A 26785-nucleotide genomic window follows, 5' to 3' on the forward strand; every position below is an offset into this window, starting at 1 on the left:
ATGTAACGCCTTCTTCGACTTCTTCGCCTTCTCTGCTTGTATGTCTTCATCCTTCCTTTGTCCTTCTCTTTTCCTTACCTCTTCTCTTTACCCTTTTCTCCGCTGTGGCGTTTGAGACCTCTCTTCTTTCCTTTCCCTTTCTTTGTTTTTCCCTTTCTCTTTCTTCCTCCTTGTGCGTGTCTGAAGGCCGACCCACGCATTTTGTGCGTAGCCGATGACGGGGTAACGCGTAATTCCCCACCCCGGGTAGACAGGTAGGACACGTACGTACCCCCTGGTAACGGCCAGGCCCAGTGAGGGGTGATTACCCGAGCTGATACCTTCCGAAAGTGCCGATTGGTCCCTCCGTCCGTTTGTCGGGAGGTGTGACCTGAGGTGTGAACAATCACCTAAGGCGGGAGTGCCCTCAGAGAGGGGCCCCCACACAGAAGGTGCGCACCATCGGAGACGGCAGTAATCATGGGGGGATACTTTCACAATGGTTTCCTCCTCTTCTACTATGTCAGCTCACAAGCGTAAGTTCAATGAGTCTCAGCCACAGACAGTCCTTCCATCGTTGCCACAGTTCCTTGTTGTTTCTCGGTCTGACGAAGGTCACGACTTCTCCACGTTCAACCCTTTCATTATTCAGAAAGGTGTCGACGCAATTGCAGGTCCTGTAAAGTATTGTTCCAGATTACGGAATGGCACCTTGTTGTTAGAAACAGTCAGAGCCCTCCAGGCACAAAAATTGCTGCGTACTTCACTGCTCCACACCTTCCCTGGGGTTGAAGCGCACCGCACTTTAAATTCCTCGCGTGGAGTCGTTTATACACACTCCCTCGATGGATTGTCTGACGAAGAAATTCATCACTACCTGTCTGACCAGGGCATAACGGCTGTTCATAGAGTTATGAAAATGGTTGACACGAACATCATTCCAATGCACACTGTCTTCTTGACATTTGACAAAGTTCAACTCCCGTCGAAAATCAAAGCAGGCTATGAGATAATTTCCGTTCGCCCTTACGTCCCAAACCCTACGCGTTGCTATCGGTGTCAGCGGTTCAATCACACCAGCCAGTCTTGTTCCAATTCGGCCAAATGTGTTACGTGTGGCAAGGATGCCCATGAGGGTGCTTGTCCACCTCCATCCCCTCGCTGCATCAACTGTATGGGTGACCACGCTGCTTCATCTCGAGATTGCCCCGTTTTTAAAAACGAAAAGCTCATCCAGGAAATCAGAGTGAAAGAAAAGGTGTCGACCTTTGCTGCTCGAAAATTATTCGCCAGTCGTCAGCCCACCGTGCCTCAGACAGGAAAATACAGCACTGTCCTTGCTTCTCCCCGGCCAACAAAGGAGGCGGCCACGCAGACTTTCGACCTCACCTTTAGTGCCACGGTCGTCCGATCGGCCAGCGCAAAGATCGCCCGTTCAACCTCACCACTTTCGCCTGCCCACTCTATGGCTCACCCTTTATCGGGTTCTGCTAAATCTCGAGCCCAAAAGTCAGACACCAAGACTTCGAAAAAAGGGCATACTCGTGAAGATTTTTTACGTACCCCAACTTCACAACCATGGGTTCCTCCTTCATCTAAACATCATATTTCCAAGAAGGCTACTATGAAACCCAGTTAATCTCCTCCGCCAAGACGTGTCCCATCTACGGCACTACCTGGCGGAAATCGCCCTCGGCCGTCTTCTGTGTCGCCGAGGCGCACTGCTGGCGGCCGATCAACCGGCCGATCGCTGGTGGCAGGAGCTGCTCCTGAAGAACCTATGGATCAGGATCATCTGCCTTCGGCTGAATGCCATTCCATGCTGTCGGTCGCAAGCTCTGAGCAGTCGTTGAGTTGACGGCAACCTTGGTCACATTCATCCATTTTCTGTTTACCCTATGTCCATTATCCACTGGAATATCCGCGGCATTCGAGCCAGTCTGGATGAATGGTCGATCCTCTTACGATCCTACTAGCCGGTCATCTTCTGTCTTCAGTAAACAAAGCTGCGTCCCCAAGACCGCTTTGTTCTCCCCCATTTTCAGTCCGTCCGATTTGATCTCCCCTCTGTTGAAGGCACTCCAGCCCATGGAGGACTCATGATTCTTCTCCATGATACTCTCCATTATCACCCAATCCCCTTAAACACTTGCTTCCAAGCTGTCGCCGTCCGTCTTTCCCTTTCTGGATACAAGTTCTCTCTTTGTACTGTATACATTCCATCGTCCACACCAATGGCACGAGCTGATCTCCTTCATCTTCTTGGTCAGCTTCCACCCCCCTATTTGCTGGTTGGGGACTTCAATGCCCACCACCCGCTTTGGGGATCTCCACATCCTTGTCCACGTGGCTCACTATTGCTAGACGTCTTCCACCAAGCGGATCTAGTTTGCGTCAACACTGGGGTCCCCACATTTTTGTCTGCCTCCTCGACAAATTTATGTCATTTAGACCTTGCGGTCGGTACTGTTCCGCTAGCTCGGCGCTTCGAATGGTTCGCCCTTGATGATACACACTCGAGTGACCACTTTCCATGTGTCCTTAGCCTGCAGACTCAACTGCCATATATGCGCCCGCGACGCTGGAAGTTTGCCCAAGCCGATTGGACACTTTTTTCGTCTGTAGCGACATTCGATGACCGTCACTTTCCCAGCGTTGACGATGAGGTCACCCATATTACCAACGTTATTCTTACAGCTGCGGAACGTTCAATATCACGCACCTCCGAATTGCCCCGGCGCCCCCCAGTTCCTTTGTGGAACGAGGCGTGCCGTGACGCAATACGTGAGCGGCGGCGTGCTCTTCGCGTTTTCCGCCACCATCCTACTTCGGCCAACTGTATCCGCTATAAGCAGTTCCGTGAGCGATGCCGTCGCGTCATCCGCGATAGCAAGAAGGCAAGCTGGAAATTCTTTATTAGCTCATTTAACACCTTCACTCCCTCCTCGGAAGTTCGGAGTCTGCTTCGACGGTTATCAGGCGCGCCTAGTTTCTCCCTGGTCTCTGGGCTCACTGTCGCGCATGATACATTAGTGGACCCCGTCGCAATTTCTAACTCATTGGGTCAGCACTTTGCTGAGATTTCGAGGACTTCAAATTACCCGCCAGCGATTCTCCCGAAGAAACGTGCAGCGGAAGTGCGACCTCTTGCTTTCTCCTCTCAAAATCGCGAAAGCTACAATACTGTTTTCTCCATGCGGGAACTCCAACATGCACTCTCTTCTTCTCGCTCCTCCGCCCCAGGACCGGATGATATCCACGTCCAAATGTTGCTGCATTTATCAACCCATAGTCTGCGTTACCTCCTTCGCCTTTATAATCCAATTTGGACCGACAGTACTTTTCCCAGACGATGGCGGGAAGCTATCGTCGTTCCTGTTCCGAAACCTGGAAAGGACAAACATCTTCCCTCTAGCTATCGCTCCATTTCTCTCACGAGTAGTGTCTGTAAGGTTTTGGAGCGTATGGTGAATTACCGTTTAGCTTGGTGGCTGGAATCGCGCAGTCTTTTAACACCTGCCCAATGCGGATTCCGCAAGCATCGTTCTGCAGCTGACCATCTTGTTGCTCTCTCCACTTATATAATGAACAATTTTCTCCGGAAACGCCAAACAGTAGCAATATTTTTTGATCTGGAGAGAGCGTACGATACCTGTTGGAGGACAGGCATCCTCCGCACACTGTTCTCTTGGGGCTTTCGAGTTCGGCTACCCATTTTTCTTCGCGAATTTATGGCAGAGCGCACATTTAGGGTGCGGGTGAACACTACTCTCTCCCGTACTTTCTCCCAAGAAAACGGGGTACCCCAGGGCTCCGCGCTGAGTGTTGTACTGTTTGCCATTGCCATAAATCCAATTATGGATTGTCTCCTTCCTGATGTCTCGGGCTCCCTCTTTGTGCGATCTACTACAGCTCTCAACGGACCAGCCTTCTTGAACGACGTCTTCAAGGATGTCTCGATCGCCTCCACTCTTGGAGCATCGAAACCGGTTTCCGTTTTTCTCCCAGTAAGACCGTTTGTGTTAATTTTTGGCGACGTAAGGAGTTTCTTCCACCCTCCTTACATCTAGGACCTGTCAACGTTCCGTGTTCGGACGTCGCTAAATTCTTGGGTCTTATGTTTGACAGAAAACTGTGCTGGTCCTCCTACGTTTCCTATCTTTCGGCTCGCTGTCTGCGATCCCTCAACACCCTCCGTGTCCTGAATGGTACCTCCTGGGGAGCGGACCGAGTGGTCCTTCTCCGCCTCTATCGCGCCTTAGTGCCCTCGAAATTGGACTATGGAAGCATAGTCTACTCCTCTGCTCGGCCGCCTATTCTTCGGCGTCTCGACTCTATCCACCACCGTGGATTACGTTTAGTGTCTGGATCTTTTTACACCAGCCCAGTGGAAAGCCTTTATGCTGAGACTACTGAACCTCCGCTGTCAAATCGGCGAGCTGTCCTTCTGAGTCGTTATGCTAGCCATCTGTCTTCCATGCCTGCTAATCCAGCCCATGAAATTTTTTTCGACGCCTCCTTTGATGTAGGGTATGCAGGCCGCCCTTCCTCCCTACTACCACCGGGAGTTCGCTTCCGTCAACTGCTCCATTCTCTTTCCTTCCGCTTTCCTAAAACGTTCTTGACAACTTGGGGTACAGCACCGCCTAGGCTCCGTCCCCGGATCTGCCTGCTTTGTGACCTTTGTCAGTTTCCCAACGATGGTACCCCTTCACTTGTTTATCGTCGGGCATTTTCTGCTCTATGTGCACAAATGAAGGAAGCCACATTTATTTACACTAATGGCTCAAAAACATCGTTTGGTGTAGGGAGTGCCTATATTGTTGGCGACACCCCAAATCAATTTCGGCTTCCTGACCAGTGTTCGGTTTATACTGCGGAGCTTTACGCTGTTCTCCAGGCTGTCCACTACATCCGCCGCCATCAGCGGATACAGTATGTTATCTGTTCAGATTCTCTCAGCTCTCTCCTCAGTCTCCAAGCTCTTTACCCTGTCCACCCTCTGGTCCACCGGATTCAGGACTGTCTGCGCTTGCTCCACCTGGGGGACGTCTCGGTGGCGTTCCTCTGGCTCCTGGGACACGTTGGTATCTGTGGAAATGAGGCGGCCGATATAGCGGCCAAGGCTGCAGTCTCTCTTCTTCGGCCAGCTATTCAATCGATTCCGTTCGCCGATCTACGGAGCGTTTTATGTCGTCGTGTTGTTCTTTTATGGCACGCACATTGGTCGACACTTCCCCATAATAAATTGCGGGACGTGAAAGCTCTTCCTTGTGCTTGGACCTCTTCCTCCCGAACGCGTCGTCGGGAGGAGGTAATTTTAACTAGACTCCGGATAGGGTACTGTCTTTTTAGCCATCGACATCTTTTAAGCGGCGATCCTCCCCCTCTGTCCCCACTGCTCTCAGCTGTGGACAGTAAGACACCTTTTAATTGAGTGCCCCTATTTTACTCCGTTACGTGCCCTTCTACAGCTGTCGCCTGATATATCGTCAATTTTAGCAGATGACACGCGCTCGGCCGATCGCGTTCTCGAGTTTATTAGTGCCAGTGAAATGACGTCAGCCATTTGAAGCTTTTTTTGGGGACAACCAACCCCTTTCTGTAGTGGATTTTTAAGCCTTTCTTCTGCTTTTAGTTTCTCCAATCTTTTGAGTTTCGTTCCCATTGCTGCTGGTTTCCATTTTCGATTTTTTACTGTTTCCTAAGTCATGGACCGGGCGCTAATGACCATAGCTGTTTTGCAAAAAAAAAAAAAAAAAAGAAAATTCTGCAGGTACTTATATTGAAATGACACAATTTCAGAGACTTTACTGGTCTAATACAGATCAGATTTTGTGTACATAGACAGAAGCGGCGAATGAAAATTTGTGCAAGTCCGGGAATCTAACCCAGGTCTCCTACTTACTAGACAGGTGTGTTAGCCACTAAGCCACCTTGGCAAAGCGGTTCACACAACTGCATGGACTATTCTGGCCTGTCTGCTTTTGTGATCCAAATTCTCACTGCCGCCCCAGTCTACTTTAAATTCATCCTTACACACTAACAGATGCTGAGGTGCTATTCCAGAACACAGAGAGCCTTAGAAATTCTGTTAGTGTGTAAGGGGGAATTTAAAGTTGAGTGGGGCGGCAGTGAGAATTTCTGTTGAGGAGAGAGGCATGCCAGGGAAATCCATGCAGTGGTGTGAACCTCTGTGCCAAAGTGGCTTGGCTGCTAACACACGTGTTTAGTAAGTAGGAGGCCTGGGTTCGATTCCCGGACTTGGTAAAAATTTTCACTCGCCGTTTCTATATATAATACCTACATATTAATCTCTTTTACACCTGTTAACGCATTTCGCCCCAACTGTTTCCACTTGTGCAGTCCAGTTGACAATGTCCAAACACTACCATTCTCATGGATTTTTACTCTCGCCCACTATATGGTTGACAGGGAGTTCAGAAGGGTTGTTGGTTTTTATCCGTAAATACACATCCCCAAAAAAAGGAGCGACGCGTCACGAAGGAACTATCCGACTGGGAGATGCGAATTACATGTACAGACAAACAACTGATTACTGTTGCAGAAAAATTAGATGATTCATCATCTTTAGCTCTTATGCAAGCTGTTATTCGGCTTTGCATTGATTGATAGAGCTACTGGATGTTCTCTTCAGTATATCGTGCCAAATTCAATCCAATTGGTGCGTTAGATGGTCAAAATCCCGGAATGGTTTAGGGTCCTGCCTATAATGCTCCAAATGTTCTTAATTGAAAAGAGATCCTGCATCCTTTCTGGCCAAGGTAGGGTTTGGCAAGCACGAAGACACGCAGTAGAAACTTTCGCAAAGTGCGGGCGGGTATTATCTCGCTGAAAAATAAGATCAGGATGGCTTACCATGAAGGGAAACAATACGGAGTGTACCACTGTGCATTAAAGGTGCCGCGTATGACAACCAAAGAGGTCCTCGTACGAAAAGTAATGATACTCAAGACCATCACTCCTGGTTGTCGAACTATGGCGGGCCACAGTCGTGTTGGTATCCCAGCGCTGTCTGGAGCGTCTCCTGACACATACACGGCATGGAATCTCATTGACTGGAGTAGAACCGGCTTCAGTGATGAGTCCCGCTTCGAACTGAACCCCAGAGACCAATGAAGAAGTGTCTGGAGACGCCCAAAATAGCGATGGGTTACCAACTTGACTGTCGCCCGTCATGGGACCTGACAGCCTGGAGAGTTGGTCTGGGAAGCTGTTTCTTTTCATAACAGGACCCCTTTGGGATGTTATTTGCGACACCTTTACAGCACAGCGCCATGTCGATGATATTCTACGCCCCAGTTTGTCGCCCTTCATTGCAAGCCATCCTGGGATTATAGTGCAGCAAGAAAATGCCCACCCAGACATAGCAAGTTTTTACTGCTTGTGTTCAAGCTTGCCGAGCCCCCACTTGGCCAAGAAGGTCGCTGTGTCTATCGCCAATTCAGAACGTTTGGAGCACTATGGGTACGGTCCTACAACCAACTCGAAATTTTGACTATCTGACGAAACAATTGGACCGAATTTGACACGATATCCCTCAAAAGGACATCCAACCATTCCATCAATCAATGCCAAGCCGAATAACTGCTTGCATAAGGGCCAGAGGTGGGCCAACACGTTATTGACTTGCTAAATTTGTGAAGCTGTGTTTCTTGCATAAATCATCCAATTTTTCTGAAATGGTAATCACTTGTTATCTGTACATGTACATCACATCTACCGATTTCCGTCCCATTCGGATAATTTCATCGTGCTGTGTGTGTGTGTGTGTGTGTGTGTGTGTGTGTGTGTGTGTGTGTGTGTGTGTGTGTATATATATATATATATATATATATATATATATATATATATATATATATATATATATATTCAAACTCCTATCAGCATGATTCTGTACTTATGTCGACTGCTGTTGTATACGTTTAAATATTTGCTCCACTCTAATACGCCCCTTCTGTGCTGCTATAAGCACGTCCATAGAACACAGTAGACTGGCATCCAAGGTATTGTTCAAGAAGGTTTGATCCTGTGTACCTGACGCGTTGGGACAGCTATGGACGACATAACCTTAGGGACGGGGATCTGAAACTCGCCTGTGCTGAACGCAAGATCAGTGCCTCAAGAGCTGCACCACCTGGCTCAGTCCGTCTGTGGCGTGCTAACGACCCTGTTACTTGTATTTATCTATTTACGTATTGTTGTTCCTTATTACTTTCCTGACATCTGTCGGTTGTTCAATAATAATAATAATAATAATAATAATAATAATAATTATTCTCTATATTTATAGCTATACTCTGCGAGCAAGCTTACGGTATGGAGCGAACGTTACCACTGTCGATACCGCCTTTCCTGTACCATTTGCAAAACGAGCGCGGGAAAAAATGAATTTTGCTAACACTCCGTACGAGAGCGAGTTCCTCTCATTTTCCCGCACGGTGTAACATTATTTAATAATAATAATAATAATAATAATAATTCTCGGTAATGCCTTTATGATGCAGAATGTTTAGTCTTCAACAAGAGGGAAGAAACTGAAGGGTTATAGAAAAAGAAAAGAAGGCACCATGGAAAATACATGGTTCAATAAAAGTTGCTAGTACATAGATCAGAAGAAGTAATGACCAAACCTATACTCGAACTGATTCTCTCAGAAACGAGAATTGCGTTTTATGGTCGCTTGGTTCGAATGAACCTGGAAAGTCTGGTTAAAAAATATTTGACTACTTCGACAAAAATTCCAATAGGCGTATCTATTGCTTCAGGGAACCATAAAAGGACTTAGCAGATATCAACGTTACACAAACAGAAACACTAGACAGCAAACTTTCCGAAACAGGATTAAGAAGTTCGGGAGTTTTCAGGAGAAGATCAGAAAGGGTATTGCGGTGTGGACAGATGAAAGAAGAAAGGAACACAGTGACAGAATGAAAAAATACTGTAAAGGCCGAAAATCAGGAAATAAGACAGTCATGACAAAGTTATTTCACGTGGTCCGTACATGGTAAAATCGAAGAAAGAAGGATAATGAGCATGTAAAAAAAATGTGGTCAGCAAATAGTATACACGAAGGTTCAGAAAATTTTTGAAAAACAAGTCGAGTGGTGCCAATATCATCAAGGCAGTCAATACCTGGGCCATTCCCGTTATCAGATGTACTGCAAGCATTGCGAATGGACACAATTAGAGCTTCATAATGTGGACTAGAAAGCTAGTGACAGTTCACCAAGCGCTCAACCCACGTCGTGACGTCGCCTGAAAAGAAGGCAGTAGAGAAATCTTGCGAGTTAGGCAGGCGGTGGAAGAAAAGAAATATGCTTCGGCAAACTAAATAAGATACCCAAGAATCTGCTCTGTTTGAAATCAAGAACATAATGTTTCTCAAGGTCCGGGAAACTATAATTAACACCGGAAAGCTGTACTTCAGTGGCGAACTGACAGCCTGAGCAATAAAACATAGCTTGGGCACTTTTAATAGATGATAGGAGGCAAAACAAGTAAAGAAAAGAGTTGGTCTTGGGAGACCAACGGAATCCTGAAGGAGGATATCGAAGGACTAATTTTTCCTACACAGAACTAACGCCATCGAAGCTGTATCGAGAAATCATCAAAAGACCCAATGTGCTAATCCTGTAAAGAAGTTGACGAAACAATCGAATACATCTAAGATTGTTGCTGAAAGACCATTTAGACTTATTACAAGCAGAGGCGCAGTGATGTGGTGCGAATGATGCACTGGAACTTACGGCAAAATTACCATATGCCGCTGGCAGAGAACTGGTGGAATCACAAACCAGAGAAAGTAAGGGCGGATCATTGACATTGCCATCCCAGATGACACAAGAACCGCCAGTAACCAGTCTGAAAAACTTGACACATTCTAGGACTTGAAAAAAATGGTTCAAATGGCTCTGAGCACTATGAGACTCAACTGCTGAGGTCATTAGTCCCCTAGAACTTAGAACTAGTTAAACCTAACTAACCTAAGGACATCACACACATCCATGCCCGAGGCAGGATTCGAACCTGCGACCGTAGCGGCCTTGCGGTTCCAGACTGCAGCGCCTTTCGGCCGGCTCTAGGACTTGAAAATGAAACTATAGCATCTCTGGTATAAAACTGTCTAAGTGGGCGCTTAAAACTATTCACATAGATGAGACATCCATCTGCTAATATCAAAAGTCATTGTACTGAGATCTGCATGAATTACCCGCCGATACATCATGCAGTAGTGGAAGCATGGGAAGTCTCAGACTGCTGATATTACAAAAAAAAGAAGAGATCCAGCATAATGAACTCATTTGCTGCGTTCACCATTATATAGTAATAATAATAATATGACAGGTTAATGTAAACGCAAGATAAGCCATTCCACACGAGAAATGCCGGTACGTTTATAACAGGTGTAACTACCAGAATGTTGAATGCAAGCTTGCAAACGTGCATGCATTGTGTTGTACAGGTGCCGGATGTCAGTTTGTGGAATGGTGTTCCATGCGTGTTGTTCTTCGTCAGTCAACACAGGGACAGGTAAGGCTGGTTGTGGATGACGCTGGAGTTGTCGTCCGATGATGGCCCAGCAAGCCAAGATAACTTGACAGCAGTCTGTAGAGCATGTTGGGTTACAACAGCACTGTGTTGGCGAGCTTTATCCTCTTGGAAAACACCAACTGGAAAATTATTCATGAATGGGAGCACATGTCGAATCACCAGACTGACGTCCGCCCCCGGGAGCTGAGTGGTCATCGCGACAGAATGTCCATCGTCAGAGCTCGGGTTCGATTCCCGGCTGGATCGGAGATTTTCTCCGCTTAGGGACTGGGTGTTGTGTTGTGCTAATCATCATTTCATCCCCATCGCCGCGCATGCCAGCGAAGTGGCGTCAGATCGAAAGACTTGCGCCTGGCGAACGGTCTACCCAACGGGAGGCCATAGTCACACGACATTTACATTCACCAGACTAACGTACAAATTTGCAGACAGGTTGCGTGGGATAACCACGGGAATGCCTCTGCTGTCAAACGAAATCGCACCACAGTCCTTGACTACAGGTGTACGTGAAGCGCATCTACAACGCAGACAGGTTGATTGCAGGCCTCCTAACCAAACCGTGGCCATCACTGGCACCAAGGCAGGACCACCTTTCATCAGAAAATACAATATACCTCCACTCTGCCCTCCAATGACCTGTCGTCTGACGCCACGAAAGTCGCAAATGGCGGTGGTTTGAGATAACTGAATTTAACAGTTCTTTTTCGCTAACTGCTGCTCAAATTGCTGCTGCAGATGCGGCACAGCCGTACGCCAAACACAATAGTCTTCTCTCTCGGTAGTGCCAGGTGGCCTCCGGACACCGGTCTTCTTACGATCGTAAATTCTCGTTACCACCGCTGCCAGTGCTCATGACAGTCGCTACATTACTAGGACTTTCTGCAATATCGTAGAACGAACACCCAGCTTCTCGTAGCCCTATTGCAGTACCTCGTTCAAACTCAGTGAGCTGTTGATAATGTCGTCTTTGTCGTCGTCTTTGTCGTCGTCTTTGTCGTCGTCTTTGTCGTCGTCTTTGTCGTCGTCTTTGTCGTCGTCTTTGTCGTCGTCTTTGTCGTCGTCTTTGTCGTCGTCTTTGTCGTCGTCTTTGCCGTCGTCTTTGCCGTCGTCTTTGCCGTCGTCTTTGCCGTCGTCTTTGCCGTCGTCTTTGCCGTCGTCTTTGCCGTCGTCTTTGCCGTCGTCTTTGCCGTCGTCTTTGCCGTCGTCTTTGCCGTCGTCTTTGCCGTCGTCTTTGCCGTCGTCTTTGCCGTCGTCTTTGCCGTCGTCTTTGCCGTCGTCTTTGCCGTCGTCTTTGCCGTCGTCTTTGCCGTCGTCTTTGCCGTCGTCTTTGCCGTCGTCTTTGCCGTCGTCTTTGCCGTCGTCTTTGCCGTCGTCTTTGCCGTCGTCTTTGCCGTCGTCTTTGCCGTCGTCTTTGCCGTCGTCTTTGCCGTCGTCTTTGCCGTCGTCTTTGCCGTCGTCTTTGCCGTCGTCTTTGCCGTCGTCTTTGCCGTCGTCTTTGCCGTCGTCTTTGCCGTCGTCTTTGCCGTCGTCTTTGCCGTCGTCTTTGCCGTCGTCTTTGCCGTCGTCTTTGCCGTCGTCTTTGCCGTCGTCTTTGCCGTCGTCTTTGCCGTCGTCTTTGCCGTCGTCTTTGCCGTCGTCTTTGCCGTCGTCTTTGCCGTCGTCTTTGCCGTCGTCTTTGCCGTCGTCTTTGCCGTCGTCTTTGCCGTCGTCTTTGCCGTCGTCTTTGCCGTCGTCTTTGCCGTCGTCTTTGCCGTCGTCTTTGCCGTCGTCTTTGCCGTCGTCTTTGCCGTCGTCTTTGCCGTCGTCTTTGCCGTCGTCTTTGCCGTCGTCTTTGCCGTCGTCTTTGCCGTCGTCTTTGCCGTCGTCTTTGCCGTCGTCTTTGCCGTCGTCTTTGCCGTCGTCTTTGCCGTCGTCTTTGCCGTCGTCTTTGCCGTCGTCTTTGCCGTCGTCTTTGCCGTCGTCTTTGCCGTCGTCTTTGCCGTCGTCTTTGCCGTCGTCTTTGCCGTCGTCTTGACTAACATCAACTGAACACGTAGACTCTCACAGGCAAGTAACACTCACGCGAGTTTGCAGCGTGTTTTTAAAGCAAAACTGATTTGCATCCTTGTAGTGGCGCTACTTCTTGTGCTACTGGCGTGAAATTTTAATAGACACCATCTTTTAGATGTAGATACACACCTACCAATTTTCGTTTTAAGTCGCACAACTTCTTGGTGCTGCGATGTCGTGGATGCAAGAACTAAGGCAGGCATGTTCAAATAGCGTTTAGTTATACGGGGTGTAAGTTTAAAGTTGACAAACCAGAATAACTAGAAAAATAAGCTTCACACGAAAAAATGTGTAGAATCCAAGGTTGATTATTTTCGAGGGAGACCTCTGCTGGTGCTAAAATTAGCCCGCAACACGAGCTCCCTGGGGGTGGGGCGGGAGGCAACTTTAAAATTCCAAATGGGAACCACCATTTTTATTGCAGAATCAGATTCTACATAAAAAACTACTTACATTTTGCCTTAAACATTTGTTTTGATTCCACAGGGGATCTCAAGTTGATTCCGTATTTCTAGATTTCCGGAAAGCTTTTGACACCGTTCATCACAAGCGACTTCTAATCAAGCTGCGGGCCTATGGGGTATCGTCTCAGTTGTGCGAATGGATTCGTGATTTCCTGTCAGGAAGGTCGCAGTTCGTAGTAATAGACGGAAAATCATCGAGTAAAATTGAAGTGATGTCAGGTGTTCCCCAGGGGAGCGTCCTGGGACCTCTGCTGTTCCTGATCTATATAAATGACCTGGGTGACAATGAGCAGTTCTCTTAGGTTGTTCGCAGATGATGCTGTAATTTACCGTCTAGTAAGGTCATTCGAAGACCAGTATCAGTTGCAAAGCGATTTAGAAAATATTGCTGTATGATGAAGCAGGTGGTAGTTGACGCTAAATAACGAAAAGTGTGAGGTGATCCACATGAGTTCCAAAAGAAATCCGTTGGAATTCGATTACTCGATAAATAGTACAATTCTCAAGGCTGTCAATTCAACTAAGTACCTGGGTGTTAAAATTACGAACAACTTCAGTTGGAAAGACCACATAGATAATATTGTGGGGTAGGCGAGCCAAAGGTTGCGTTTCATTGGCAGGACACTTAGAAGATGCAACAAGTCCACTAAAGAGACAGCTTACACTACACTCGTTCGTCCTCTGTTAGAATATTGCTGCGCGGTGTGGGATCCTTACCAGGGGGGATTGACGGAGGACATCGAAAGGGTGCAAAAAAGGGCAGCTCGTTTTGTATTATCACGTAATAGGGGAGAGTGTGTGGCAGATACGACACGCAAGTTGGGATGGAAGTCATTGAAGCAAAGACGTTTTTCGTTGCGGCGAGATCTATTTACGAAATTTCAGTCACCAACTTTCTCTTCCGAATGTGAAAATATTTTGTTGAGCCCAACCTACATAGGTAGGAATGATCATCAAAATAAAATAAGAGAAATCAGAGCCCGAACAGAAAGGTTTAGGTTCGTTTTTCCCGCGCACAGTTCGGGAGTGGAATGGTAGGGAGATAGTATGATTGTGGGTCGATGAACCCTCTACCAAGCACTTAAATGTGAATTGCAGAGTAACCATGTAGATTTAGATGTAGAAAATTCTACTATTACTAGAGGACGTAAGTAAAATAATTGCCTTGAATCTTACATACCGAGAAACGGAATGAACGAGTGACTCGTAAAACAGAGTAATTCAGAGATAAAAGTATCTCAGACTGAAAATGTCTTTCTCTGGTGGGATAAAAATGGTCAGTATTGTACCTACTGCCGCTAAAGGGCGCTGCAACTGTTTTCTTCCTCAAAAGTGATCAGAGCGAAAGTCAATATGTACAGAGCAGTTGTGGGGCCGGGGCGTCGTAGATAAAAGTGGCCCATTTAAGTGTAAAGGAAATTACAGAAACGAAGAGAATGGACTTACCATTCATTTACAGTGAAATACGCAGTGAAAAATACATTTGCATAGAGTATGCTCAAAGTAACCGCTGCAACATCGATACAATGCTGTGCGCGTTTGAACATATTCAGATACACCCGGAGTAAAGTTCGGATATCGATGGCGGAAACTTCACGGTTAGTGTTGTCTTTCCGTTCCTGAATCGTGCTTGGATTTATTTCATAGACCTTGCTCTCCAAGTGGCCCACAGGAAAAAATCACATGTCGTTAGATCCGACGAAGGTGGTTGCCATGTTTGCTGATAGCTTGTCCCTCGGTGAATACGACATGGGCTCGTTCCAGGACATCTTAGACGTGCGGCATGTTGCCCCATCTTCTGGTAGAACAAGTACTGTCTTTCATATTCAGTGAGCTGAGCACAGAATGTATCAAAAATTTTCGTATGTGCAATCTTGCTGAGGGCAGTGTCAAAAAATATCGGTTCAGTTATGCGCTTTACTATAAAACCGCACCAAAAGCCGATTTCTTCATCATGGAGTGGTTGCTGACACACAGTGTTAGGAATCTCAGTTGACCAGTATCTCATGTCCTGTGAATTCACGTGACTGGAAAGATGATTGAAAAGGCACGTGCAGTAATCTACACTTTTGTGACTGTCATCCACCCGTAACTGCCGCACAACCGTTACATGATATGGCTTCAAATTAAGACTTTCCAATATCTACTGGAAACTCCGCCTATTTACTGGCGCCTGTTGGACCAGTTTAGATGCATATTTCTTTGGTCTCTGAAGGATTCTTCTGCAAATGACTCGAATAACTTCTGCTGTGCAAACTGAAGGAATTCTTTGTCGTTTTACACTTTGCATAGATCTGTAGGTGCGCCAGTTTTTATATAGGCTCTGTGTAGATTTCTTTGCTGTTTGTCCTCCATCCGGATACTTGAACCCAAAAATTTCGCAACTTTTCTTAGTCGAACCTGTTGTCACATATGCTTCCAAAATTTCAGATTTCTCTTCTATTGAGAAAGTCATTTTACAGATCGTAAAGAGAAACGTTTATCTACACTGACGAAATAAACCGATTCTGACAGAAGAATGCTAACGATCGATTATTGCATAAAACTGTCCATTGTTGTAGCCGTTTATTTCAGAATTCGAAATTTTGCATTCGCATTCAAAGGGGAGGCGGGCTACTTTTAACTGCGTCACCCTACACTTTTTAAAAAAATATACTAACGACGGAGGATGAGCGCCAAGAAGAACCTAGGATTTGATATAGACTTTCTTAGATGATCACGTTACGTATCATATTTCAGGAATGTCGGAATCAGAAAAAAGTGATTACGAAAAGGAGGATTATGGTTTAATGTCCTGTCAACTACGAGTTTATTACAGACACACTTGGGAAGGATGAGGAGCACCCCGGCATTCGCCCTAAGCTACTGAGGGAAATCACAGATAGCCGGACGGGAATTTGATCCGACGTTTTCTCGAATGCGAGTCCAGTGCGCTAACCGCTGCGTCACCTCGCTCGGATTATTTACGTGAAAGTAGATACAACGGAACCATTGCAACAAAGACATCACAGTTGTAAGGTAACAGCCAACAATAAGCCCGTCAGTAGTCTGGTAATCAGTGGCGAAATGGGCATTATACGCCTGTGAGTAATTTTATGCTTTGGTATCATGTATGGGAGATAAAACGCCCGAATAGAAAATTAAAACAAAATATAGTAATCGTCAGTCACAATAAATCACTCTTGTTCTCTCAGCCAACAGACGCGCGCATTTGGTACTCATGTTTTCACTTATTTGTTCTAGTAGCACGAACGTAGTAGGTCCTCCATAGGTGGCTTCCAATTCGCATCATTACGTAACCCCCTATTCCCTCTCTGCACTCCATATACTCTCTTCACTCGTCCTACAAACTCGTGAAAGAAGTTATCAAACCTCCTGTGTGAAATGACTACAGCAATACTCACCCAGTGAACATTCAGTTTACGATGAAATTTTATTATTTTTACCTTGTTAAGACTTGAAGGCTATTTATCTATAATTTTTACAAAACCACTGACGGTATTTCAAACGTCCAGGAAAATAACTTTATTTTTGCACTTCTTCTGTACCCGGTCTGTGTTTTATTTATCCGAAAGCTGCGAATTGTACATGAAAGCTCTTCATTTTCTTAAATTCAGTGCCCACGAACAACATGTTCTATTCGAAGCAACCCTATCTGGGAGCTATTTTGCATGTAATGGAGAGAGAATTTCGATCTCATAGTGTATATAAATCACCCAGATTTCATTCTCTTTGTCTTACCATGAATCTGTTGTAAGTTCGGTCACCCTCAAGTTTTCCCTCTCCGCAGAACTCTTTTTAAGAATACTTATTAGGCTCTCGTCGCTCCACTCTCTTTGCTGATCCAAGCAACTTTGGCAAAGAAGAAGTAACAAGATTATGTTACACCACTTCCAGGCTTCATAAAACTTTGCAGCGTTGCCCATTTTCTCCTGTGATATTAGATTTGCACACGGATGATGGAACATACTTTCTTTAATTTGAAGTTCGTAGAACTCAAGTATAGGAAATGGTCGTCAATGACCTCTTGGCATCCAGTGTGCATTCCCTGCTCTCTGCACTAACATTACAGAGGTCTCAGATTTTATTCTTTTACTGAAAAATTAACTTTGTGTCCTCCTTGTCTCAATAATTGAATATATTTTGCTATTTGCTTTGATTGCACAACTACAGGGTGCACGGAATGCAGTCCTGATTGGTCGCCTGCTAACTGAATTGAATTAAGGAAAAGAACTACTGTAGAAATACATTTATATTTCTGATAGGATATGTGAGAAACGGAGACAGATGAGTGACTTTCCATACACACTAAAGTCAAGTGGCGTTATTAATGATCGAATAAGTTGATTGCCATCTGCGATTAAAAATTATGTAAGATGAGTTAACCATGCACCTTCTCACCTTTCTAACGCATTTACCTGAGAGGAAAAGAAGAACTGAGAAAATTTCAGGTCCAGCATAAACAAAGCAAGGAGAGACACTCTCTGCACCAAACGTTTTGGCCATCTGCTCAATTGCATACTGGAAAACAATACAGCAACGATTCTGCATGATATGGGTTCGATAACTCCAAGGTAGGTTTCCTCACTCAATTCACTTAACTTATTGGTTCTGTTTTTGAGAGCACTATCATACTACTCAAACCAATGCCGCACAATTCTGGGTATCTGATTCGGGCAATCAAGGTGTTGGAAGATGCCATCAATGTTGGGGAAGACATCAAGTATGAACGGATTCAGGTGGTTCACAATAATGTTCACGTGTTGCACAACTGTCGTGCCATAGACTACTATTACAGATTGCATGAAATCCGAGATAAATGTCCCTCGTATCATAATCTGCCTGCTGCGCGTTGATCCTTGTAATTATAGACAAATAAACATACACCGTCCGAACCGGTCGTGAAGGCTTCCAAAAAGCACTCGACAGACCCGTCTGGTGACCCATCCAATTAATAGCCAGATAGCGCTTAACTTCTGTGATTTGCGTTGAATAATCCATAATATTCGTTCCTTTTGGCAGAAGCAAATCAGTGTTATATAAGAATCACGACGTTATGTGACCGTAATATTCTGATGAAAAAACGTGTGTAGAAATTACCATTGCGCATACGCTCTGTCTCCGACGTCAGAGCTGTCCACAAGCATACCAGTAAACAATTTTGCGATAGCCGACTGTAGTAAGATACAATGTCAGGCGGCTTAGAAAAACAACTAGCAAACTTGAAAGGAAAGCGAGCTTGGGAGAGGGCTAATGCTACTGTTTTGTACGGCTGTTTATGAATCTACCACAAAAAGCCAGTTTGTCTATTTTGAACAGTGTAGAGAGTCACAAGACACTTTAGGAAAAAGAAAAAAAGTTCGTTACAGCATGTAAATTTTTTCGTTTCTTTGCTACTGGATAATCTCAACAGCATTGTCATTATCAAGCAACGTACCGAAACATGCAACACTCCGCAACAGATATGGCACGTTCTCCTGTTTCCTTGTGGAACGTGCACTGTACCACTGTATAAGCAAGTGTGATTAATCTGAACGTCACTACCTAGTCGATACTTTATATATCTGTTAGCGTTACCCTATAGGGAAACTCATTCCTGTTGAGACTACACCTGAATATAGGTTCCACAATACAGAATTATTAGTATACGTACAAGCAATTATAGTTTCAACGCATCTGCCTTATTATACTCTCAGAGATTCCGTAGTTTTTAACTGATAGCTTATGTGTATTAGTGACTCCTTTGAAGCTGATGATAGTATTCGATAATAATCACAGTCAACTGTCTTTTTACGTAAACTGTGAAAAGTTACGAAAATGTTTTTAAATTAGTGCGCAGTGCGAACTACGTATGACAGACTTGTACTAGTTTGTTACTGAAAACTCTATTCTGACTACATCGGTTCAAAATTAGGGAAGAAAAACGAATATTAACAGTAACACCTTTATCTAAATGATTTTAAATCAGCGGCAGTAGCGAGAAGTACTTACGTAAAGTTCGATCAAGAACATTTCCGTCAAACGAAAATTGCATTCTTTCGTTCGTTGAAATTTATCAACGCCTCACTGATATTAAGCTAAAAACAAAGTCAGCGATATTATTTTACTGCCTTTGCTGGATTTCTTTTATTTTTCTGTAATGAGAAAATCTGATTTCTTTTGCTTCTTACTTCTTACAAAATGCAATAAGCTTTGTAGTATTTACACCCTTATCAGCATATATCTTTGAATTTCAAGTAATTCTTTTTGTATGTGTATTTTCCATCTTTTCTTAAAATAAGATAGTCGAATAACACTCTAACATAACATATCGATACTCCGTATGATTTTTGTTACCCACTGCGACTGCAGCGCACCAAGCGGCCAGGAAGTTGCAGTGTTGAGTTCGGGGAGATCTTGTGAAAGCGAAACCTAATCGCAATTGTTTATATTCGTCTGTAGAATGGTTTTTACAAACGGGAGCGCTCTGTAGTGCAATAAATTGGAGCAACAACAAGGAAAAGACAGTACATTTGTCTTTTTTTTTTTTTTTTTTGGGTTTCCTAACGACCCTAGGAGGTGTGAACCGTTACATTACAGAAGTTTATTTTCGAGTTTATTTATTGGGGTATGTCGTGTTCTACAACAAAAAAAAAATTACTAGGAAACAGCAGAAGACCAGACATTTTGCAGAAAAGCGTTGCGTATCTACTAAAAAAGGTGAAGTTATCTTCATTACACTTCAGTCAAATCAGTGAATGAGGAACATGGGAAATGTTTAACGTAGCAGGTAAACTACTACAACCGTAGCAGAAGAAAAAAACGCATTGTCTTGATAACAAAAGAATAAAAGCAATAAGTTTCCAAATAGAGAAGAAACCAGTTCCACTATTATTTCTGAATCTGAGCCACAGACGGCAAGAATCTTCAACAAATTCGCTTTTGAAACAAAAAGATTACGCTTAAAAATATTTATTTATTAGGATGTTGAGATAAATGTAAGACTATGCGAAACATTAGGCTCCATACAAGATTGTTACATGTCAAGGGAAGTGCCTGTCATAATAACAGGCAACCAATGAACTATATTCTTCTCATGTATGAAATGTGTGTTTATAGTCTCTTATTTTCAGCGGAGTAAGCTGCAGTTATACACATATTCAAAATTATTTCATCATTAAGTTATAACATACGTCACTGAATTAGGGAGATTCGGCTGATTTTTACATGGTCAGTCGAGTCTTTTGATAATTTACTAATGCTTCGAATGCAAAAAAGTAATAACTATTTCGTCAAGTAACTAGAAAACAGTTAAAAATAAACTTTATTTTTACAACTGTTTTCTCGCCGCTTGGGGAGCTAGTGTTGCACCAATGTCAGATGGTAACAATTTTCACAACATTGAGTGTCTCGACTGTGTATGTTAGATTGTGACCGAATTTTTTAAGAATTTTTTGCGTTGTATTTAACGCAGTCACGACTACCTAGGGTGTACTTAGGATATCTGCTTACATTTAAAAAATTTCAAACTTATCTTTCATCTTTAAAATTGGGTTGATAAATGTCAATAAAGGGTAATTCATTTTAATTGTATGTCGGGATGTCAATATTATTCTAAATAGTGTAGCGTTATTGTTTTTCTTCCGACTTCAATATCAGGTACAGCCGATGCGTCGCAAATGCACAAGTGCCAGTAGATTCTCGTAGTTCTCCTTAATGGACTCGAAAAAAAGGAGGAAACAAAATTCCTTTGTGCCACTACCGTAGCAGTCCACACAGTTAAACAATTTAAACAGAGTTAAACCTCTTCAGTTGCTGGTGATACGCAACCCAATATAGATCTCTAATTGAAAAGGTCACTCAACACTGGCAAACTAGAAGTAACAGTGTTGCTGTAGAAATGTCTTCAATAATTGTTCTTTAAAAAGCCTGGTCTCTTTTTTACTATTTCAGCGAAGATCGTCTCAAATTCTCGGGAAAATTTGTATTGTACATACAAGATTAGTTTTTGTTATCCAATGCTAGGATGTCACCTTAAATACAGTGTACTTGAAACATTACCTCGATCATGGCCAAGATTCGATCCACACACAACCACATAATAGCAACAACTCAGTTACCTTAGTGTGTGCTACGAGAATCTCTGGCAATACTCCACGGAAGAATAAGGATAACAGCCCGCTATGGCAGATCAGTAACAGAGTCGCAATCATTAACACTTGTTCCTTACAACTTTAAACATACTAATATAATAGAAAATAAGTATTCAGGTCCGTTCGTTAACTCGTTACAGAAGGTCTCCCTTTACCACGCGAATCGTCAGGTGAATCCTAACTCTATTAACCAAGAAAACTGAAACATATTCGTCCAAAAATTTATCTTGGGAGGATGTGCGAAGTGACAAATATCGTCTGCAGTTTCCTCCTATTGTGACATACAGCACCCAATACCTCGCTCCCTACAGCGATCTTTACCAAGACTATCTCCCTCCCAGACTCGCTCGAATTCTAGTTCTGTTGAAGTGGTACTGCCTCTCTGAACCATACAAAAACCGATTGAAACCATTAAGCTGGACAAATTTTAATATTGTTGATGAAGGCCCTCGGCTGCATTCTCAGTTGCCCGCTCCGACGGTAGACTATAACTTCTCTGGATTGTACAGGAGCATGTTACAGCGCACTTCGCCAGTTCTCGAGCGTTGATATAGTGCGTCTCGATTTTATAGCAGCTACAACACATACTTCTACAAGAATTTTTCACATTTACTTGGATACGAATCATATTTCCAGATGCTGAATCAAAAAGTGATGTAGGAAAAAATCGTGTGTTTGCGACTTGACACAGCGCAAACCATCCCTAGACGTCAATACGTTAACGTGATCTCTGTTGTATATACAGACAGCAAATTTGTAAGACATGTGGGAGAACCTCGTATGGAACAGCTCAAGAACGAATTTGAGATACGTCCTTTGAAGAACCACGTTTATCCATACACGAGCCTCGAGTTATTCTCAGATCGATCAGCGTATAATTGTAACGAAAGAAAAAAAAATTAGGATGAGAAACAGACGATTTTTAACGGCGAGCCGTACAGCAAATATTGACTTACTGATTTGTGCTGTCATTTGAGAAAAACAGCGAATGGATTTTCGTACTGTCCAAGCAGACTTTGTGCCATGTAAGGATTTTTTTCTCTAAAAACTGTATTGTTGTGTAGTTGGAAAATATATGCTACCTGATAAAAAACGTGAAGTACTCAGAAGATATGGTCTGATGTCAGTGTAACTTCGTCCACGTATACACTATCAGCTGGTATGTAAATGAGTTGGAATTACCTGTGACGGGTAGAATAGGCGGCAGGGTACATTATAGTTGTTGCCAGGGCTGTTAGAGAATAATGGTCTGGAGCAAAGTCGGATGTTGAGTGATCGCTCTGAAGAATACGTAGGTGCCGCGTATGCTTCTGGTACAGTGTTGTCAGCACCGGTCATATACTGAAAGGGACTTCTTTGTCGGTCTCCACTTGGATGGCTAGGCAAGGCTTTTGTGGCATTCTGATGTAACAATGGCGCGATGTTGGACTACATGGGAGCGTGAGAAAAGGCGTACTCGTCTTTGAGGTTCCAGTCGACAACTGACCACAACAAAGAAAGATCGCCGTATTGTGCATCAAACACATCGTAAACCCTTTCACTTCTGCGCCTGCTATCTGAGAACAAGAAAAGGACCCGGTGCCATCCCGCTCCATTGCTCTGAGACTAAGAGAACCGGGGCTAGGGTACAGAAGTCCCATGCGTACCCTGGTGATTACACCACACCACAATACAACGGCTGCGTTTGGAATGATGTCGCGGCCGGGAAGCATGGACCGTTCATAGATGCCGTCGTATTGTCTTCAGCGAGGATTCCTCACACCCGCCAATAATCACCGTCGGTGAGTGTGGTGGTAAGCTGGTGGCATGTCACATTCTTCCATTGATTTGGACAGACACAGTGGTCTTATTCCTGTCACTATATGGGGAGCCACAGGGTATGACTTCTGGTCAAGGATGGTACCGATTGAAGGCACTTTGATGGCATAGCAGTTCTTCACAGCCATTATGCACCCCGTTTGTTATCTCGCATACAGTCGTATCATTGAGACATTTTTCAACAGGACAAGTCCCGTTACTGTATGAACTGTCTGTGTGATATTGAGGTTCTCTCGTGGCCAGCAGAATCCGCAAATACGTGTCCAATGGAACATGCACTCCTGGCAATTAAAATTGCTACACCACGAAGATGACGTGCTAAAGACGAGAAATTTAACCGACAGGAAGAAGATGCTGTGATATGCAAATGATTAGCTTTTCAGAGCATTCAAACAAGGTTGGCACCGGTGGCGACGCCTACAACGTGCTGACATGAGGAAACTTTCCAACCGATTTCTCATACACAAACAGCAGTTAACCGGCGTTGTTGGTGAAACGTTCTTGTGATGCCTAGTGTAAGAAGGAGAAATGCGTACCATCACATTTCCGACTTTGATAAAGGTCGGGTTGTAGCCTATCGCGATTGCGGTTTATCGTATCGCGACATTGCTGCTCGCGTTGGTAGAGATCCAATGACTGTTAGCAGAATATGGAAACGGTGGGTTCAGGAGAGTAATACGGAACGCCGTGCTGGATCCCAACGGCCTCGTATCACTAGCAGTCGAGATGACAGGCATCTTATCCGCATGGCTGTAAAGGATCGTGCAGCCACGTCTCGATCCCTGAGTCAACAGATGGGGACGTTTGCAAGACGACAACCATCTGCACGAACAGTTCGACGACGTTTGCAGCAGAATGGACTATCAGCTCGGAGACCATGGCTGGGGTTACACTTGACGCTGCATCACAAACAGGAGCGCCTGCGATGGTGTACTCAACGACGAACCTGGATGCACAAATGGCAAAACGTTATTTTTCCTGATGAATCCAGGTTCTGTTTACAGCATCATGATGGTCGCATCGGTGTTTGACGACATCGCGGTGAACGCACATTGGAAGCGTGTATCCGTCATCGCCATACTGGCGATGGCGTGATGGTATGGGGTGCCATTCGTTACACGTCTGTCACCTTTTGTTCGCATTGACGGCACTTTGAACTGTGGACGTTACATTTCAGATGTGTTACGACCCGTGGCTCTACCCTTAACTCGATCTCTGCGAATCCCTACATTTCAGCAGGATAACGCACGACCGCATGTTGCAGGTCCTGTACTGGTCTTTCTGGATACAGAAAGTGTTAGACTGCTGCCCCAGCCAGAACATTCTCCAGATCTCTCACCAACTGAAAACGTCTGGTCAATGGTGGCCGAGCAACTGGCTCGTCACAATACGCCAGAAACTACCCTTGATGAACTGTGGTATCGTGTTGAAGCTGCATGGGCAGCTTTACCTGAACACGCCACCCAAGCTCTGTTTGACTCAATGCCCAGGCGTATCAAAGCCGCTATTACAGTCAGAGGTGGTTATGGGTACTGATTTCTCAGGATCTATGCACCCAAATTGCGTAAAAATGTAATTTTGGTGGCCAGTACTGTACTTCTCAATCAAGTAGCTCCTCAATTTGCCTCAGAAGGACTGAGTGCACCTCGTTTGCCAACGGCCCTCGGTAGACCGGATGGTCGGTCACCCATGCAAGTGCGTGCCGAGTCCTATAGCGCCTAACTTCCGTGAACTGACGGGGACTAGACTAAAAGCCTGAACAAAAATTTAGATTTCAGTTACCGTTTTCATTCTGATATGTTCTCACAATTCACACGCGTTACAAAATAGAGGGCGTTTTTAAACACTTTTCGCCTTTTCTGCATTATATATCATTCTGAAGCACAGATAAACAAGAAAAATTGTGATTATTTTTGTATGAATCTGTATTACAAACTCCTGACGCAAACAGAAGTTAGTCTGATCCACCTACCTGTCAAACACTTCGTAATCAACTGGGGGAAGTCAAACACTCCGAGAGAGAGCCTGCGAAATCTCTGCGTCCAGGGAAACAATTCTGTGATCAACGTTATCCTAAATCAACAGCTGGCGGAGGGGTCTCGGTAGCTCAACTTCCTTTAGGATATTATAGGCTTACGATGACGAATTATATCTTCTGCGTTGTATTTAGCTCTAAAAATTGAATAATAATAAAAAAACTTCGTGTAGCCGTCGCACATTGATGAATTTCCATACGAGCGTGTTAGCCCATTACAGGAATGGAGTTGGGTGAATTAAACCGGATGCGTGCCTAGCATACGCGCCGGCGAATATGTTTGCTGAATTAATAACGGGCTTTGTGGGACGAGCCTGCGCCGTTGAGTGGGGGCGGGCCTTTTACCGGAGTCTGTTGTCCCCGCAGTGCGCAGCTGTTTGACAAACACTGTATCGCAGTGAGTTTACTGTGGCGTAACGAACGGCGTGGGGCAGTTACGTACTCAAATTTTATTCTATTAAATACGTGTTCCAATAACAGCTACACTTACCTGTTGCAAAAATTAAATCTGTAGGTATTTCTGTGTATAGTTCAGTGACGATGAACTAAAACATTGTCTGGCATTCACAGACTTACACGTAGGCTTTCTAAATGGCAGGAAGCTTGGATTTGGGAGTGATAAGATGCTGAGCATTAAGAAGATAATGATTTTCAACGCTTGTATTCACCATAGAGTCCAAATTTAACATGAAAATGAGGAACAATTTTCGTGATAACTAGAGACCTTGCGATGGGGCTGTAAATAAAGAAGAGGCGGTTGCGAATGTTCACACGAATGTGCATATACAAATTTTAGTTAAAAGTGTTATTGCAAATTTTGGCTCTCACGTAAGTCTCAGGGGAAGATTTACACACTTGTGCATTAGTACACTTCCACAATCGCGCGTTTGTTATAGTTTTTGAATTAATTATTCACTCAGACATAAGTACAGTTTATGCTAGGGAACAAGAATTAGGCGATCATTATACTAAAATCAGTTTTTCACGACACAGTTCAATCACTATTTATTGGCGTTGTTCTTTTCTTTCACACAATGAAATTAGCACTGGTGAGACGGTTTACAGTTCTACTTTAATAATAATTTGACTCTGAACCCCCAATAGCAGTAATGTAGGCTGCTATAAACTAAAATTACTCAGTCAATTCGAACAGAACTAGAAGTCCCACTGCCCTTTTTGTTCTAACAGTTTTGGCGCGAAATCACAGTTCGCCACATGTTCACTTACGACGATGTATACCTCGTAAATCGTACTCACACAAATAATCGTAGCACTTCCAGTCCACCAAATATATGCTTGCACACTTGCACTCTTAAACAATGCTATTTTTCGAAATAAATCGGCGCGAAAAAGAATTCTCAAAAAACCACATGGGCCACCCTCAAGTTGGGCTTGTTCGCCACCCACCCTCCACAGCGACTGACAAACGACTGACCCCTGGGCAAGATGGCCGCTCGCTTATATAGGCTCGGACGTCAACCCCCTGGCTATTTAAGTACCAGTCTCACCAGTTAAGATTAAAAATTTTGATACATACATCCCTCGACAGAAATACGCATACCATCGGAACCACTTACTATGTTACATCAATTTCTAGGATTATTCTATCGCCCGCAAATCAAGTTTGTTTTGCAAAATTTCGCCACTTAGCGCAAATTTGTTTGTTTACATCTGTGCTGCAAAGTTTTAACATTCAACTGCATATAGCACTGCATTTAGACGTAATCTATAGC

The 26785-nt window shown here is 44.5% G+C and overlaps 1 protein-coding gene across 1 annotated transcript in view; it reads right to left on the reverse strand.

Moving 5' to 3' along the window:
• Positions 1–9214: 9214 nt before the first annotated feature.
• Positions 9215–26785, reverse strand: part of LOC126252199 (uncharacterized) — a 35366-nt gene continuing 17795 nt past the window's right edge. Inside the window, exons 3-4 of the mRNA XM_049953070.1 lie at positions 11505–12551; positions 9215–9258 (exon numbers count right to left, since the gene is read on the reverse strand). Of these exons, the coding sequence (XP_049809027.1) occupies positions 9215–9258; positions 11505–12551 (1091 nt within the window). The remainder of the gene's footprint in view (positions 9259–11504; positions 12552–26785) is intronic.

This window comes from Schistocerca nitens, chromosome 4 (assembly GCF_023898315.1).
Source record: "Schistocerca nitens isolate TAMUIC-IGC-003100 chromosome 4, iqSchNite1.1, whole genome shotgun sequence".
Taxonomy (NCBI): domain Eukaryota; kingdom Metazoa; phylum Arthropoda; class Insecta; order Orthoptera; family Acrididae; genus Schistocerca; species Schistocerca nitens.